At 41.1% G+C, this 14,712-nt stretch overlaps 2 protein-coding genes across 10 annotated transcripts in view; one reads left to right on the top strand and one right to left on the bottom strand.

Annotated features, from left to right (window-relative positions):
- HAG1 (histone acetyltransferase of the GNAT family 1) overlaps positions 1-9,493 on the top strand; it is a 113,532-nt gene extending 104,039 nt beyond the window's left edge. For all 4 annotated transcript variants that reach the window (XM_088895089.1, XM_088895090.1, XM_010248038.3 and 1 more), the window contains 3 exons: positions 8,715-8,856; positions 8,935-9,096; positions 9,192-9,493. In XM_088895089.1, the coding sequence (XP_088751215.1) occupies positions 8,715-8,856; positions 8,935-8,995 (203 nt within the window). In that variant the 3' untranslated portion in view covers positions 8,996-9,096; positions 9,192-9,493. The remainder of the gene's footprint in view (positions 1-8,714; positions 8,857-8,934; positions 9,097-9,191) is intronic.
- Positions 9,494-13,311: 3,818 nt separating this feature from the next.
- Positions 13,312-14,712, bottom strand: part of AARE (acylaminoacyl-peptidase-like protein) — a 31,700-nt gene continuing 30,299 nt past the window's right edge. For all 6 annotated transcript variants that reach the window (XM_010248032.3, XM_088895088.1, XM_010248034.2 and 3 more), the window contains 4 exons: positions 14,359-14,556; positions 13,993-14,061; positions 13,683-13,759; positions 13,312-13,599 (listed from right to left, as the gene is read on the bottom strand). In XM_010248032.3, coding sequence (XP_010246334.1) covers positions 13,536-13,599; positions 13,683-13,759; positions 13,993-14,061; positions 14,359-14,556 — 408 coding nt within the window. In that variant the 3' untranslated portion in view covers positions 13,312-13,535. The remainder of the gene's footprint in view (positions 13,600-13,682; positions 13,760-13,992; positions 14,062-14,358; positions 14,557-14,712) is intronic.

The following is a 14,712-nucleotide window of genomic DNA, read 5'->3' as shown; positions in this document are numbered from 1 at the left end:
GTACCTCCTGGGAGATATGAAAGAACCTTCCAAGGGAGACCCGACATATACCAAGTGGATGCAAGAAAACTACTTGGTTATGACATGGCTGTGTAATTCTATGCAGCCTCATATTAGCCGGAATTATTTGTGGGCGAAGACAGCTAAGGAGATATGGGATGTTATGAAAGAAACTTACTCCCAACCCCTTAATGTTGCCAGAGCATATGAATTGAAATGTGAAGTGAACACCCTTAAACAAGGAGAGAAACCGGTATCGGTCTACTTCTCTACCTTGAAGTCCCTGTGGCATGAGATTGATCACTTAGAGACTCTTGAGTGGGAGAGTCCCAAAGATGCTCAGACCCATAGAAAGCACATCGAGACAAACAGAGTGTTTGAGTTCCTGGCGGGACTGAACTCAGAATATGATATTGTGAGGCAGCAGATTTTGACTAGAGACAGTGTGACTCTCTCTTAGGCTTACTCATTTGTACACAGTGAAGAAACCAGAAGGAAGGTTATGATGCAACCCATATCAGCCTTTGTAGCGGCTACACCCAAATCAGGGGGTGATTCAGAGAAGGATAGGAGGAAGGAAGACAAGGATGTAGTATGTGAACATTGTAAGAAACCTAAACATACAAAAGAGACATGTTGGAAACTGCATCCCCACTTGGTTCCTGCGAAGTTAAGAAACAAGAAGGGCACTGCTCATGTAGCCATGAACACTGATTCAGCATCCTCATCTGGCACAAAAGGAACATCTTTGGAGACCTTAGCTGCAGTTCGGGCTGCCCTAATACAACTAGAAAAGGAGGTTGGAAATTCAGCTCAGCCACCGCAGCCTCCATCAGCCCCTGTCACATCTGCCTTCGCCCATTCAGGTACTCGAGCTTCAGCCTATCATGCCTTAGCTCCAGGTACTATTGAACCTTGTTGGGTAATAGACTCAGGTGCATCTGATCACATGACTAGCTTGCCTTCACTGTTTACTACTTACCATTTGTCTTCTGGTAGGGATAAGGTATCTATTGCTGATGGCTCCCTGGTTCCTATTTCTGGGAAGGGTGACATCAAGCTTTCAGATACTATCTCCCTATCATCTGTTTTGCATGTGCCTAAGCTTGATACTAACCTTCTTTCAGTCAGTAGTATTACCAAGCATATGAACTGCTCAGTAACCTTCTTCCCTGACCGATGTGTTTTTCAGGACATGGAGACGCAAAAGGTGATTGGGACTGGCCGTGAGACGAATGGGATCTATCTGCTCGGGGAGCGGTTCCGTCAGGGAGAGTCAGTAGAGAAGTTGTCTTTTGTTTCTAAGAGTGTGAGTCCGGTTATGCTTTGGCATAACCGATTAGGTCATTTGTCTTTTCGATCTTTACAGAGTTTGTTTCCTACTTTATTTGAGTCTATTGAGTTGTCTCAGCTACAGTGTGAAAGTTGTGAGTTTGCTAAGCATTATAGAAAGCCTTATTTATTGAGTAATAAAAGGAGTGATAATTCTTTTGATATTGTGCATATTGACGTTTGGGGGCCTTATCATATCCTTTCCATGGGTGGGTACAGATATTTTTTGTTATTTGTTGATGACCATACCCGCTTTTCTTGGGTTTATCTCATGCGTTCACGAGATGAGGTACCTTCCCTGACCCAAAATTTTCACCAAATGATCCTAACCCAGTTTGATGCCAAGATCAAAGTTCTCCGATCTGATAACGCAAAGGAATACTTTGCTAAATCATTGACATCTTATCTTCTTCATCATGGGGTTATCCACCAGAGCTCTTGCCCTCATACACCTCAACAGAATGGAGTTGCCGAGAGGAAGAATAAGCACATTTTGGAAGTGGCTAGAAGCCTCGTGTTTACTTCCAATGTCCCTATTCGCTTCTAGGGGGACGCTATCCTCACGGCGGTATACCTTATTAATTGGGTCCTTCCAGGGTCCTTGATATGTGATCTCCTTTTTCGCTTCTACACCCACGTGAGGACTTGTTTTCTATTCCCCTTAAGACATTCGGTTGCACTTGCTTTGTTCAGCTTCTCGGACCCCATCCCTCCAAGTTCGAACCCAAAGCCTCCAAATGCATCTTCCTTGGTTATGCACAAACTCAAAAGGGTTATTGCTGTTATGATCCTGTCTCTAGGAGGAAGTTTGTCTCCATGGATGTCACTTTCTTTGAGGGGACACCCTATTATCCTCGGGTTGCCCCTCAGGGGGAGAGTAGTGAGAGTGGGGGTTTGAGTTCTTGTCTTCAGGGGGAGAGTAGTGAGAGTGGGGCAGTTCCTTTACCTAATCCATTGGGTGATGAGAACTGCAATGGTAAGGGTGGTCAGAGGGATCAAGAGTTGAGGGAAAGCTGCAATGGTGAGGGTGGTCAGAGGGATCAGGAGTTGAGGGTTTATCACAGGCGGTGCAGGCAAGTTGATCCTGATCATCAGCAGTCCAGACCAGCTCCAATCTCACCTGCAGCTCCAAGTCCAGATACTTCAGTCCCAGAGCCCACAGAGACTTCCCCTACAGATGATCTTGACCTTCCAATTGCAGTCCGTAAAGGGAAACGACATTGTACCACATCCACAGCCCACTATATTTCCCATTTTTTATCCTATGATTGCCTATCTCCTACCTACAGGTCTTACCTTAACTCCATTTCCAATGTCCCTATTCCAAGAACAGTGCAAGAAGCCCTATCCGTCCCTGAATGGAAAGATGCAATGCAAGTTGAGATGGATGCTCTGTTGAAGAACAACACCTGGGAGGTAGTTGATTTGCCAAAAGGAAAGAAACCAGTTGGATGCAGATGGGTATTTACGGTGAAGCATAATGCAGATGGATCTATTGAGAGGTATAAAGCTCGGTTAGTTGCAAGAGGGTTTACACAGACTTATGGCATAGATTACTTGGAGACATTTGCAGCAAGTCACACTTGGCCTTTATACCAAATGGACGTGAAAAATGTCTTTCTGAATGGAGATCTGCAGGAAGAAGTTTACATGCGTTTTCCTCCTGGCTTCTATGATGCAGAAGTAGGTAAGAAGGTCTGTCGGCTCAACAAGGCTTTGTATGGTTTGAAACAATCACCTAGGGCTTGGTTCAATAGATTCAGACTAGCACTTGTGAAGTTTGGATATGTACAGGCCCAGTCAGATCATACCCTATTCATCAAGAGGGTGGAGTCCTCTTTGACACTGTTGGCAGTATATGTTGATGATATTGTGGTCACAGGGAATGATAGCCATGAGATTGAGTCTCTTAAACAGCTTCTTCACCAAGAATTTGAGGTGAAGGACCTTGGTGTACTCCGGTATTTTTTGGGTATTGAGGTTGCTAGATCCAAACAGGGGATCTTTATATGTCAGAGGAAATATGTCCTAGACCTGTTGGCAGAAACTGGAAAGTTAGGTGTCAAACCTGCAAATACACCAATTGAACAGAATCACAGGATTAGTGCCGAGAGTGGGGAGCTTCTTGAAGACAAAGTTATGTTTCAGCAACTGGTAGGAAAGCTCCTATATCTCTGCCTCACTCGGTCAGATATTACGTATGTTGTTAGTGTTGTCAGCCAGTACATGCATTCTCCTAGAACCACACATCTTCTTGCGGCAGAAAGAATCGTAGCCTACTTGAAGAGATGCCCAGGTAGGGGTATACTTTTCAAGAACAACAATCACATGAAGGTGGAGGTTTATACTGATGCAGATTGGGCTGGGAGTGTTGATGACAGAAGGTCTACCTCGGGATATTGTGCCCTTGTGGGAGGAAACCTTGTCTCCTGGAGAAGTAAGAAACAAAGTGTGGTCTCCCGGTCAAGTGCTGAAGCAGAATACAGGTCCATGGCCAATGGAGTGGCTGAAATCCTATGGCTAAGATCTCTACTTGAGGAGTTGGGTATTGAGTATGAGAAGCCCCTGATGCTGTACTGTGATAATCAAGCCGCCATTAATATAGCACATAATCCAGTACAGCATGACAGAACCAAACACATTGAAGTTGACCGCCATTTTGTGCAAGAGAGGGTCTCATCTCAAGAAGTATGCCTCCCTTACATCACATCCAGTATGCAACTAGCCGACATTCTTACTAAAGCCGTATCAAGAAAGAAGCTAGAGGCGGATCTATCCAAGTTGGGAATGATGAACATATACTCCCAACTTGAGGGGGAGTGTAGAGAACATTGATGTGGGCCCCACAGCTGTGGTCCCACTCTGTCCGTAGGGTAGAATGTATCTAGTCACAGTTGTGGTTATTTTGTTGTTCTGTTATTTCTAGTTTCAGTTTTATATTGGTTGTTATTTGTTAGCAGTTATGATGTAAACACCAAGGGCAGATATGTCCTTTCATTTAACTAGCATAACCTATATATATTAACTTAAAATGGCGGCGGCAGAATATTGACATTCTGTTCTTCTCCTCAAAATCTGTGTTCTATTGCTCTTCCATCACTCTTTCTTCTACATCTTCACTTTCTCTTCTCATCGAACCTGAAATCTCTTAGTGATCAAGACTGAATAGCAGTCTTGAAAACCTACACCAACTATGTGGGGTTGGCTACATGAATCCTGCTTCGCCATTCCATCTTGTTTAATGTTGTATCCATTATTAAATATAGTAAATATGGTACAGTGACCTAAATATTTTGATGTGAACAATTTGAGCATGAGGCATATATGACTTTGCGTCTTTACACCTGTTATACATTGTTTAATATGGGTTTTCTTTTCCTTGTTTCTTTTTTTGTGGTAACTTTTTCCTTTCTTTTTTATGGGGAGAGGACAACAGAGGTAAAAGTAAAATGAGTTGAAATGTATCAGTTTACATATTATTCATCAGTGGAGGCATGAATAATAGCTGAATCCTGTTTTATTTGGGGGTAGAATATCATTAGTCCTGTTAGGGATAGAAGGCTTAATCCTGTCTTATTCTTTTTGCTTTCTCTTGGTTCTGCTTGCTAGGTTTATTCTAATGGCCTTCAACGGGGGTTTATAATAGTTTGTTTCCTCTTAAATCCTTCCAAAGTGTTGATTAACCATTTGTAACATTTCTTAATGTTAATGAAGGGGTATTTCGGTCTTTGTACCTGTTGAGAATGCTGATGTGTACTATTATGTTAGTTCGAGTGCCTCTTACTTAAATAAGGGCACTTATGTCTTTTCCAATTACCTTATGTCGTGGTAGAGGACGTGGCTCGGGTCCACGGAGGTGTACTCGTTGTGGTTTGGATGGACATACTATTAACTACTGCTATGACTTACATGGTCCACCCTCGACATGGGCCAACCTTGCCATGACTAGTGACACCAGTTCCAGCTTTAGACAGGAGAACTGGTCAGCTGACCAGATGCCTTCTACCTCTTCAGATGGTCCAGGCAAGGAGATGGTGAGTGTTCCTCGTGATGTGTATGAAAGGTTTGTTCAATCCACGTTGCAGCAGAACACAGCTACCTTTGCACACTCAGGTATGGCTTGTTTGGCATCCACACCCAACCCCTGGATTATTGACTCTGGAGCCTCCGATCACATGACGGGAACTCCAGGTGTGTTTTCATCTCTCACTCATTGCTCAACATCACAATCTGTTACCCTTGCTAATGGCTCCACATCATCTATTCGTGGTGTTGGTAATGTTGACCTAGACCTTGTGTCCCTATCCTCTGTTTTATATGTACCTAAGCTTCCATTTAATCTTATGTCTGTTAGTAAGCTGACCAAGTCCCTTAATTGCTCCGTTACATTTTACCCCTCTATGTGTGTTTTTCAGGATCTCAAGACGGGGATGAAGATTGGTGGAGGACATGAAGCCGGTGGACTGTATTATCTTGATTGTGGTGGAAGAATGTCAACGGCCCTTCAGTCATCTATTTATCCTCTCTAGTGGCATTGTAGATTTGGTCATCCTTCGCTGAAAGTGCTAAAGACCTTGGTCCCTTCATTGAGTCAACTTTTTGTTCTAGATTGTGCATCGTGTCAATTTGGGAAACACCATCGTGTTCCCTTTAGTTCTAGGGTTGATAACCGTGTGTCAAGTCCTTTTTCTTTAATTCATTCAGATGTTTGGGATCCTTATAAAGTGATGTCATATAATGGATACAGATATTTTGTTATTTTTGTGGATGACTTTTCAAGAATGATGTGGCTCTATTTAATGAAAGAAATAAGTGAATTATTTGATCTTCCTATTGCCTTACGGAAAGGTAAATGCACATGCACCCTTCACCCTATTTCCAATTTTGTTTCCCTTACTCACCTCTCCGCCTCCCATCGCCAGTTCATCTCTTTGTTATCCTCAGTGGTTGTTCCTAAGGATGTCCAGGAAGCCCTTACCTCTCTAGAGTGGTGTCGTGCTATGGAAGAAGAGCTCTCTGCCCTCCATCATAATCACACTTGGGACCTCACCGCTCTTCCTCCTGGGAAGCAGGTTGTCGGTTGTAAGTGGGTGTATACCGTTAAGTACTTGCCAGATGGTCGTGTTGAGTGCCTGAAGGCGCGGCTGGTTGCAAAAGGGTACTCCCAAACCTATGGCACTGACTACACAAAGACATTCTCCCCGGTTGCTAAGATAGGGTCAGTTCGTGTTGTCATCTCCCTTGCAGCTATGTATGATTGGCCTCTACATCAACTAGATATCAAAAATGCCTTTTTGCAAGGTGATTTGCTCGAGGAGGTCTACATGGAGCAACCACTAGGGTTTGTTGCTCAGGGGGAGGATGGTAAGTATCCAAACTTAAGAAGGCTATATATGGACTTAAATAGTCCCCTCGAGCATGGTTTGGTAGGTTCAGTGAGGTGGTCAAGAAGTTTGGTATGAAACAGTGCCAAGTTGATCACTTTGTCTTCAGTCATGACTCTCCAGCAGGCAAAATACTACTGGTGGTGTATGTAGATGATATCGTTGTGACTGGGAATGATAAAATGGGCATTGACAGATTGAAGGCATTTCTGCAGGAACACTTTCAGACAAATGACCTTGGCAAATTGAAATACTTTTTGGGCATAGAGGTAGCAAGATCTAAGCATGGCACTAATTTGTGTCAGAGGAAATATGTGTTTGATTTACTGGAAGAAACAGGTTTGTTGGGTACTAAACCGACTGAGACACCTATGGAAACAAATATGAGGCTGAACAGTGATATAGGTGAAGTATTTGAAGACCCTGGCAGATACCGACGTCTTGTAGGCAAACTAAAGTACCTAACCATTACTCGGCCAGATATTTCATTTGCGGTTAGTGTGGTGAGTCAGTTCATGCAAAAACCTTTGGTCCCACATTGGAATGCAGTGCTAAGGATTGTGAGGTACTTGAAAGGAGCTCCTGGCCGTGGTTTGCTGTACAAAGGTGGTGGAAAACTGGAAGTAGAAGGATACACCGATGCTGATTGGGCAGGTTCTATGTCTGATAAACGGTCTACCACAGGTTTTTGCACCTTTCTGGGGGGTAACCTGGTAACATGGAAAAGTAAGAAGCAAACAGTTGTGGCAAGAAGCAGTACAGAAGCAAAATATAGGGCCATGGCACATACTGCTTGTGAATTAGTGTGGCTAAGGAACCTTCTACAAGAGATAGGACATGACATCAGTACTCCAATGAAGATCTATTGTGACAATCAGGCAGCGGTTCATATCTCTTCCAATCCGGTGTTTCATGAAACAACCAAGCACATTGAAGTTGACCGTCATTTTGTGAGAGAGAAGGTGCTGAATGGAATGATAGAGACTGCATATGTTAATACGGGAAATCAGTGGGCAGATTTGTTTACAAAAGGTTTGAGTCGGGGAAGAGTGGACTACATATGTAACAAGCTGGGATTATATGATATATACACACCAGCTTGAGGGGGAGTGTTAGTGAAGGGGTATTTCGGTCTTTGTACCTGTTGAGATTGCTGATGTGTACTATTATGTTAGTTCAAGTGCCTTTTACTTAAATAAGGGCACTTATGTCTTTTCCAATTACATTAATAATATAATAACAGGTCTGGCCGAAACTGGGGTTGACTTTTCCTATTTTCGAACCAGACCTTTTCTCTTCTCCTTCCTCTTTCTTTCTTCTTCTTTCCTCTCTTCCTTCTTGCTGTTTACTTTACTTTTCAGCTAACAAACAAAACAGACTTCTAGGGCGAAGGGGGGTATACACAAAGTTATACCTGCGGAGAGATGCTTTAGAAAAATAAATAGGACAAAGACTATGTGAATGAAAATTGCACTATAATAGAATTTGGAATGAGGTGTAATTAGAAATTGCTGGCTTGAAACAACCATTTGTTTGTCCTTGTTTATAAATCCGCAGCAAGAGATAGAAGAGGAAACAAATTATGTGGTAGATACATCTTAAGTGTTGTTTTACCAGTAACTACTAATGAAATCCAAAAGGGAAATTTACTGGAGTTGGGAAGACTGGAGTTTTAGATAAATCAAGGACATGCATAGGGAGGCTCAAAAGACATGCATTGAAGGAGTGAGAAAAGATACTGATCAAAAAAGGAGTGAGAAAAGATTGGAGGATTCTTTGTCTAATTTGGGATATGGCTCGTGATAGAGTGAAAAGGCAACAGGATTCGTGCAGCTAACCCCAAGTAGTTAGATATGGTTTTAAGTATTTCATTAGCTATATTTTGATCTCAAATATACAATTTATGCATCACAGGTTTCTTCTCTTTCCTTACACCCATTGGAAAAGTTCACCACATGGTGGGTATCAGATGTTCTGATCAATATTTCTCTTCTACAGATTTAAAAACAATGTCAAAGAGGCTGGAGTCTGGACAATACTATGTTACATTTGAGATGTTTGTTGCAGATGTCAAGAGGATGTTTGCCAATGCACGCACCTACAACTCACCTGACACCATCTACTATAAATGTGCAACCAGGTGAGTTTGGTGGTCTGATCCCCTATTTCATCCTTTTTTTTTTCTTTTCTACTAATTGTAATTTACCATAATTCATAGGCTGGAAAATCATTTCTCAACCAAAGTCCAGGTTCATCTTCAATCCAAACTTCAGCAATAATGAAATTCAAATACCATGAATGTGACTCTGTTGTTCATGTGGTTGCGTTCTGATTCTGATCATTTCAGCGCTTGCACTGTATCATTTCTGCTGTCAAAGTGGTATACATTTTTTTTATCTTTTTTCCTTTTATTTTTTAAATTCTGTTTAAATATGGACAGTTTAAACTTCTGATGATGATACTGATTTCCAACAGGTTCTAAAATATTCCTGCAATGATTGTACGGTAATAGTACAAAAAGGTTTACAAGTATGCCAAAAAAATTCAGTGTATTTTATTTTAAATGCTATCTGCAATATCTGGCACAAAATGACCAAATCTAGTGGTGGTAATTTTGAGTCTTGTAATTGAGTACCTGTATTCGTGGACATAGGAATTCAGGCCCGGGTGTACAAGGTTTGGAATTTCTGTCATGTATTTTTATGCATTTCTTATGATTCTAAATTCAGAAAGAGAGTTCTTACCAATAAGAATTATTTCTGTTTTCCACTTGGACCTTAGAAAATGAAATCATATGCTGGCAGTTGGTCAACATTATACCATCACAACCTCTAAACTACAAATACATAGTTTCCATAGGCCTCAGTAAATAATTTTAAAATTTTACTCTGGAACTCATTTTGATTGTAATGACCTTTGAATTTACAAATTCATCCACAGGTTGAGGTATTTAGATGGAGTGCTACATCCATTCGTCCAAAGCGCCTAAATAGCAAATTTCTATAAGACATGAAAATGTTGTTTTAAACATTGGTTTTCTATGGTAAATCTTCCGTTGTTAATACAGGAAACTTAGCTAGTAAATGACAGCTCTGAGCTAGTGGATGACAGCAGATCTTGGGGGAATGAATAAGCTTTGCTAAATCAAGGTTTAAATTACCTACTTGTAACTCTAACAGCACTAAGTCTCTCTCCCTAATGTTATAAACTTATAATCTTCAAGGACAAGGTTCAAAGTATCAACACGTATTGGCCGATATATATCGTTCCGGGATCCTTCTGATACGCCCTTACAGTGGGTGTATCGGGGGTCTGACCGGTTCAGAGGGTGGAGGAGCTCTAAACCGGCCTCCCTGAACTGGTTTTGAAAAAAAAATAAAAAAAAAAGTAAAAAAAGGTATTGATGCGTCGGTAGGGGCACATCGGGCGTACCGATATTCTGAACCTTGAAGGAGGATGCAGTGGAGGCAGAGTATCACAAGAGTAATGTTTTCAAAACCAGACCGGACTGGATGGTCGGACCAGAAAAGTTGGGAATCAGTCACCTAATCATTCTATTTTACCCCAATACCGCTTTTTGGTCAAAATCATTGATTTAACCAACAAACCACTGGCCCAAGCAGTCAAACTGTTGACCTAGAATAGAATGGGCCATCTGTTCAGACTGGACGGTTGGACTGTTTGACCCAGGAACCAGTCCCTAGAAACCGGTATGGTTTTAAATACCTTGCACAAGAGTGACTTCTCTTGTGCCTATTTATTGGAAAACGGATGCTACAGAGGCTTGGTCATCAGAGTTCAAAGGTCACAAAGAACAAGGTGTGTATGCATGAGCTTTTTGCATTTGTACAAAACGTTCCTTTTTATTGGAGAGATTGTGTAAACATTCTTTCTAAGAAAAAATTGAAGGGATGTGAGTCCATCACATGGACGCCCAAATCGTGTAGAATAGGGTGGGCGAATTTCAAAAGTTTCTATCCCTTTAACTGGGAATCGTATTCCCTATTTTAAAAAAATCATATTTTTTAAGGATCAATCTTGAACTATAAACCGAACTAGATTTGAAACGAAACAGTAGGAGAGGGATGTACCTGATACAGAGAAATAGCATCTCTTAATGGAGGTGTTCACGCCCAAAGATCACCAAAGACTGCTCCCACTGAAAATGACACAATGAATGGAGGAGCAAAATCAGTAATGTCCGTCCCATGAACCGAATTCTTCAGCAAGAATCCAATGGAGATAGTGAGCACAACTTCCTATCAGCCTTTCAGCAAATATTGATGTCAATATCCAATCTTAACCACTCCTATGATGTTGGAGAACAAACTGGCAGTATGGCGGCGGCAGGAAGGGATCACAAGGAGAAGGCGCAGTCACACTGTGTATTCTTTTCTCTGTAATTCAAGATCTAGTATCTCTGGAACTTCTGGGATGGTTTGGATGGTTCGCCCCCTCCTGCCTTTATAGGCTTAAAGAGATCAGCTCCTGATCTCATCAGGAGTTTCCTAATTCAGATCATTATCTGAATTTGGACTTTCTTTAAGTGATAAGGATAAGACCCTTATCTTATTTGCATATTAGATCAGCCTTCTCCTGATCTTATCAGGAGGTTTCCAAATCTGAATTCAGATCTGATCTCTCTGAGTGGATAGGGTAAGACTCTATCCTATCTACTGATTTAATCCTAGATCCGCCTCTATTTAATTAAAATGACCAGTTCGAAATGGGCTTCAGGCACAATAAGTCCATGTGCTCAAAACTGCTTCCAAACTATTGCCCAGTTGGGCTTCTTTGTATGGCGTGGGACCCAAGCATTGATATTCGCATCAGCCACATGAGTTCGGCCCAGCCTTTGTTACAAGGTCTGGCCGAATACACTGTTGTGGACAGTGCACCTCCTGAAACCCATCACATGGGCTTCTATTGGGCCCAACACTTACATTAAGTGGTCTCTGGGCCAAGCCACCTTATAAAAACCCAGGGATTGGGCAGATGCAAGATTAGCCCATCAGGTATTACCCTCAGTGGCCTTACACTTAACCTCTCAGCCCATAATGATCAAACATTGCCCGACAAGAGAGGACCTCTCCCTCGGCTGCAAGGAACAGTGTTGCACTCTCTGCTTATATGGATCCCGGGAATTAAAACCTTTTTACTAACGTTTTAGAAACCGTAATATATATACTTTCATATCTCATATAAAATATATTTTGCAAAACAAATCTCAACGATTGAAATCGGCTGCCGGCAGTCTTGGTTTCCATAAGAGAGAGTGCATCCCCGATCATTACCTTTGTTCGACAAAGGGTCTGATCATGTCACTATGATCACCCACTCAGATGAATTCTCAGACCGTCCCAACATACCCAGGTTTTGACCCCCGCTAAGGATCTCACTGATTGGTACATCAAAGACAGCCAAATCCGACACCTAGTGCAGTATCATAATCGAGTCTAGGGGTCAGGTGTAACTTTCCAATTTTGCCCATTAATCTCCAAGGTCCAAGGCAATACTGGAAATCCGGTCCGGTTCAAAGATTCAATTAATCCTACACTGCATGTGCCTTGGGTCTCACCCTGGCAGCTGAGACAGGCCACCCCAACCGACTTGGTGGCACATCAGTGTCAGCCTTATCAGGATAAGTCTCCCCAAACCGACCCACCGGCTGTGAACATTCTAAACTAACGCGAGTCTCATTAAGTGTCCAGTTTAAGGGTATAACACAGAAACAAACCACAAGAACATGAATCAAATATGCACTTTATTCATTTACAATAAACGTCAAAAGCACATCATTCTAATTGAAAATAAGGGCATACAAAGACTGTCTAACAAAAACATGAAACATTGGGCAAAAATTCTACATCTTTGGAATAAAGCAACATGATGTGATAGTGGACGTTGAAATATGATTCCCCAATTGGAAGTTTGACACCTTTCATCATCGTAGACCATGGAGCCTGTAGCCATTACAAGACCCCCCAAGTTTGACACCTCTCGCTGAAAGAGATTGGAAATCATCAAAGTACTAGTATCAATATACACAATACGTAATTGTGCGATTCAAAGTGGTGAAATATGTATAGAAGAAAACATTTTATGGTGCAAGCTTTGGATCAGATCTCTGGGAAGGCTATTTTCCGTTAAACATGGCCATTCGCTATTTATCCTAATTGTTAATGTATTGGCGACCCTGAAAACCAAACCAATACACATCAGCCAACACGCTCCAAAGTAGAAATCATTGGTGCTGTTGAGTTGAGGAGCCGGTCTCATATCATTTTAGTGTTGTTCAGCGGGCGTGGTAGTTTAGCTCTTCTCTTACAATTTCCCTGATCAACACTAATGTTAAGACCGTTCATTCTGAATGACACTACAGTTACCCAACCCTGATCTCACCAATGATATCTGATTATAATCGTGCTATAGTTTTGACCACATTCCTCACATCACATACCCTTTCTAGCTCGCCTTTATATTACTCAATGAACTTTATCCAAAGTACCGAGGGTCAATGTGAGTCTTTCCCAAAATCCACTGTTTCAAATTTATTAACTTAATTTCAATACTGATCTAGCATGCAAGAGGATGCTTTCCTTATCTATAGTGTTCCATAGAATATTAATTGCCACAAGGCCCATAACAATGTAGTTATTAAGGAAGAAAAAAGACAATACAGTTTTTTTGTGGGTAGAATATTAGAATCTTGCAGAAATGGGATTTAAATGCGCTTAAGCATAAACAATCGTAGCTTCCAAACTTAGTCGCATCCCGCAAGTCTCCTAAAAATATGGACCAGAATTTAGAAATGTCTGCTCATTTACAATACTTCTTAAACCAGACTCCAATGTTGAGGAAGCTTTCAAAGTCAGACTGTGGCCTGCATGACAGAAACATACTTCAGATCCTGGCATAAAGAGAAACATTAAATCATTTACAACAATTGGATGAACGGGTGCTTACCGATCAATTGCATGAACATCATTGGGAAACACAATTATTTTAACCTTGGTTCCTTTCTCTTTCAATGCTCTAGCATACTATATAAGTACAGATATCAAATATCAGAAGCATTCCCAAAAACAACACTTTAAACAAAATATGCATTAAAGGTTATCTATTGTATTGACTATCAAAGTATCAATAACTTGCAAGAACTTTTACTTAAACAAGCCAGATATACAAAATAATGGTCATCAGATACCCAGTAAAGAGCTAATATCTATAATAGCCACTTATTCCATATGTTAAAGAAGAGAAAGCATAATCCTACTTGCAATCCATTGGAAACTGGAACCCGAAGATCCTGGGCACCCAAAAGAAAAAGGGTTGGTGTTTTGACCTGCAAGAATAAATAAGCTGATGGAGGTTAATTACTACTACATGGTCTGGTCAATCATTATGGATTTTCAAGAAACTGATCAATTTATGAAAAGAATAAGTAGTTCTTTTATCTTAATATTTTTTTTTCTTAATTCAAGATTGTGAAGATATTTCTTATCGGTTCTTATTAAAGGTCCTTTTAGTCTCATTTTCAATTATTTTCCTCAAACTTCTTACCAGTGACAGCTAGTTAGAGTGGATAACTTGACTTTCAAAGAAACTTCTAATGTTATAGAGAGATGATTGTGGAACATACCTTCGAGAGGTAGGAAACAGGTGATTTGCTGTAAAAGAGATTTATGTGTTCAACCAAAGGTGCTTCAGTAAAGTAATTTTTTCCCTCAGTACCACAAGCTTCCACAAAACACCAATCAGGGATATCGGTTGTCCCAGTCATCAATGCAAGATTACAAACTGGATTTCTTGCAGCTGCTGCAGCAAACCTATCTGGTTCCTGTTGGTTACAAAGCAAATTACCATTGAGGAACAAATGTCTTGACATGATGAGAGTTAAGAGTGTAATAATGATCCGTAAATGATTTTAACATATATCTGAAAGACATGCAAGGCAGAAAAACCACCAATTGATGGTTTACCAAACACAATCTCA

The sequence above is a fragment of the Nelumbo nucifera genome, chromosome 1, assembly GCF_055504915.1.
Source record: "Nelumbo nucifera cultivar China Antique chromosome 1, China Antique-T2T, whole genome shotgun sequence".
NCBI classification, from domain to species: Eukaryota; Viridiplantae; Streptophyta; class Magnoliopsida; order Proteales; family Nelumbonaceae; genus Nelumbo; species Nelumbo nucifera.
Note: the sequence above shows the minus strand (reverse complement) of the source record. Positions and strands in the feature narration are given on the sequence as shown.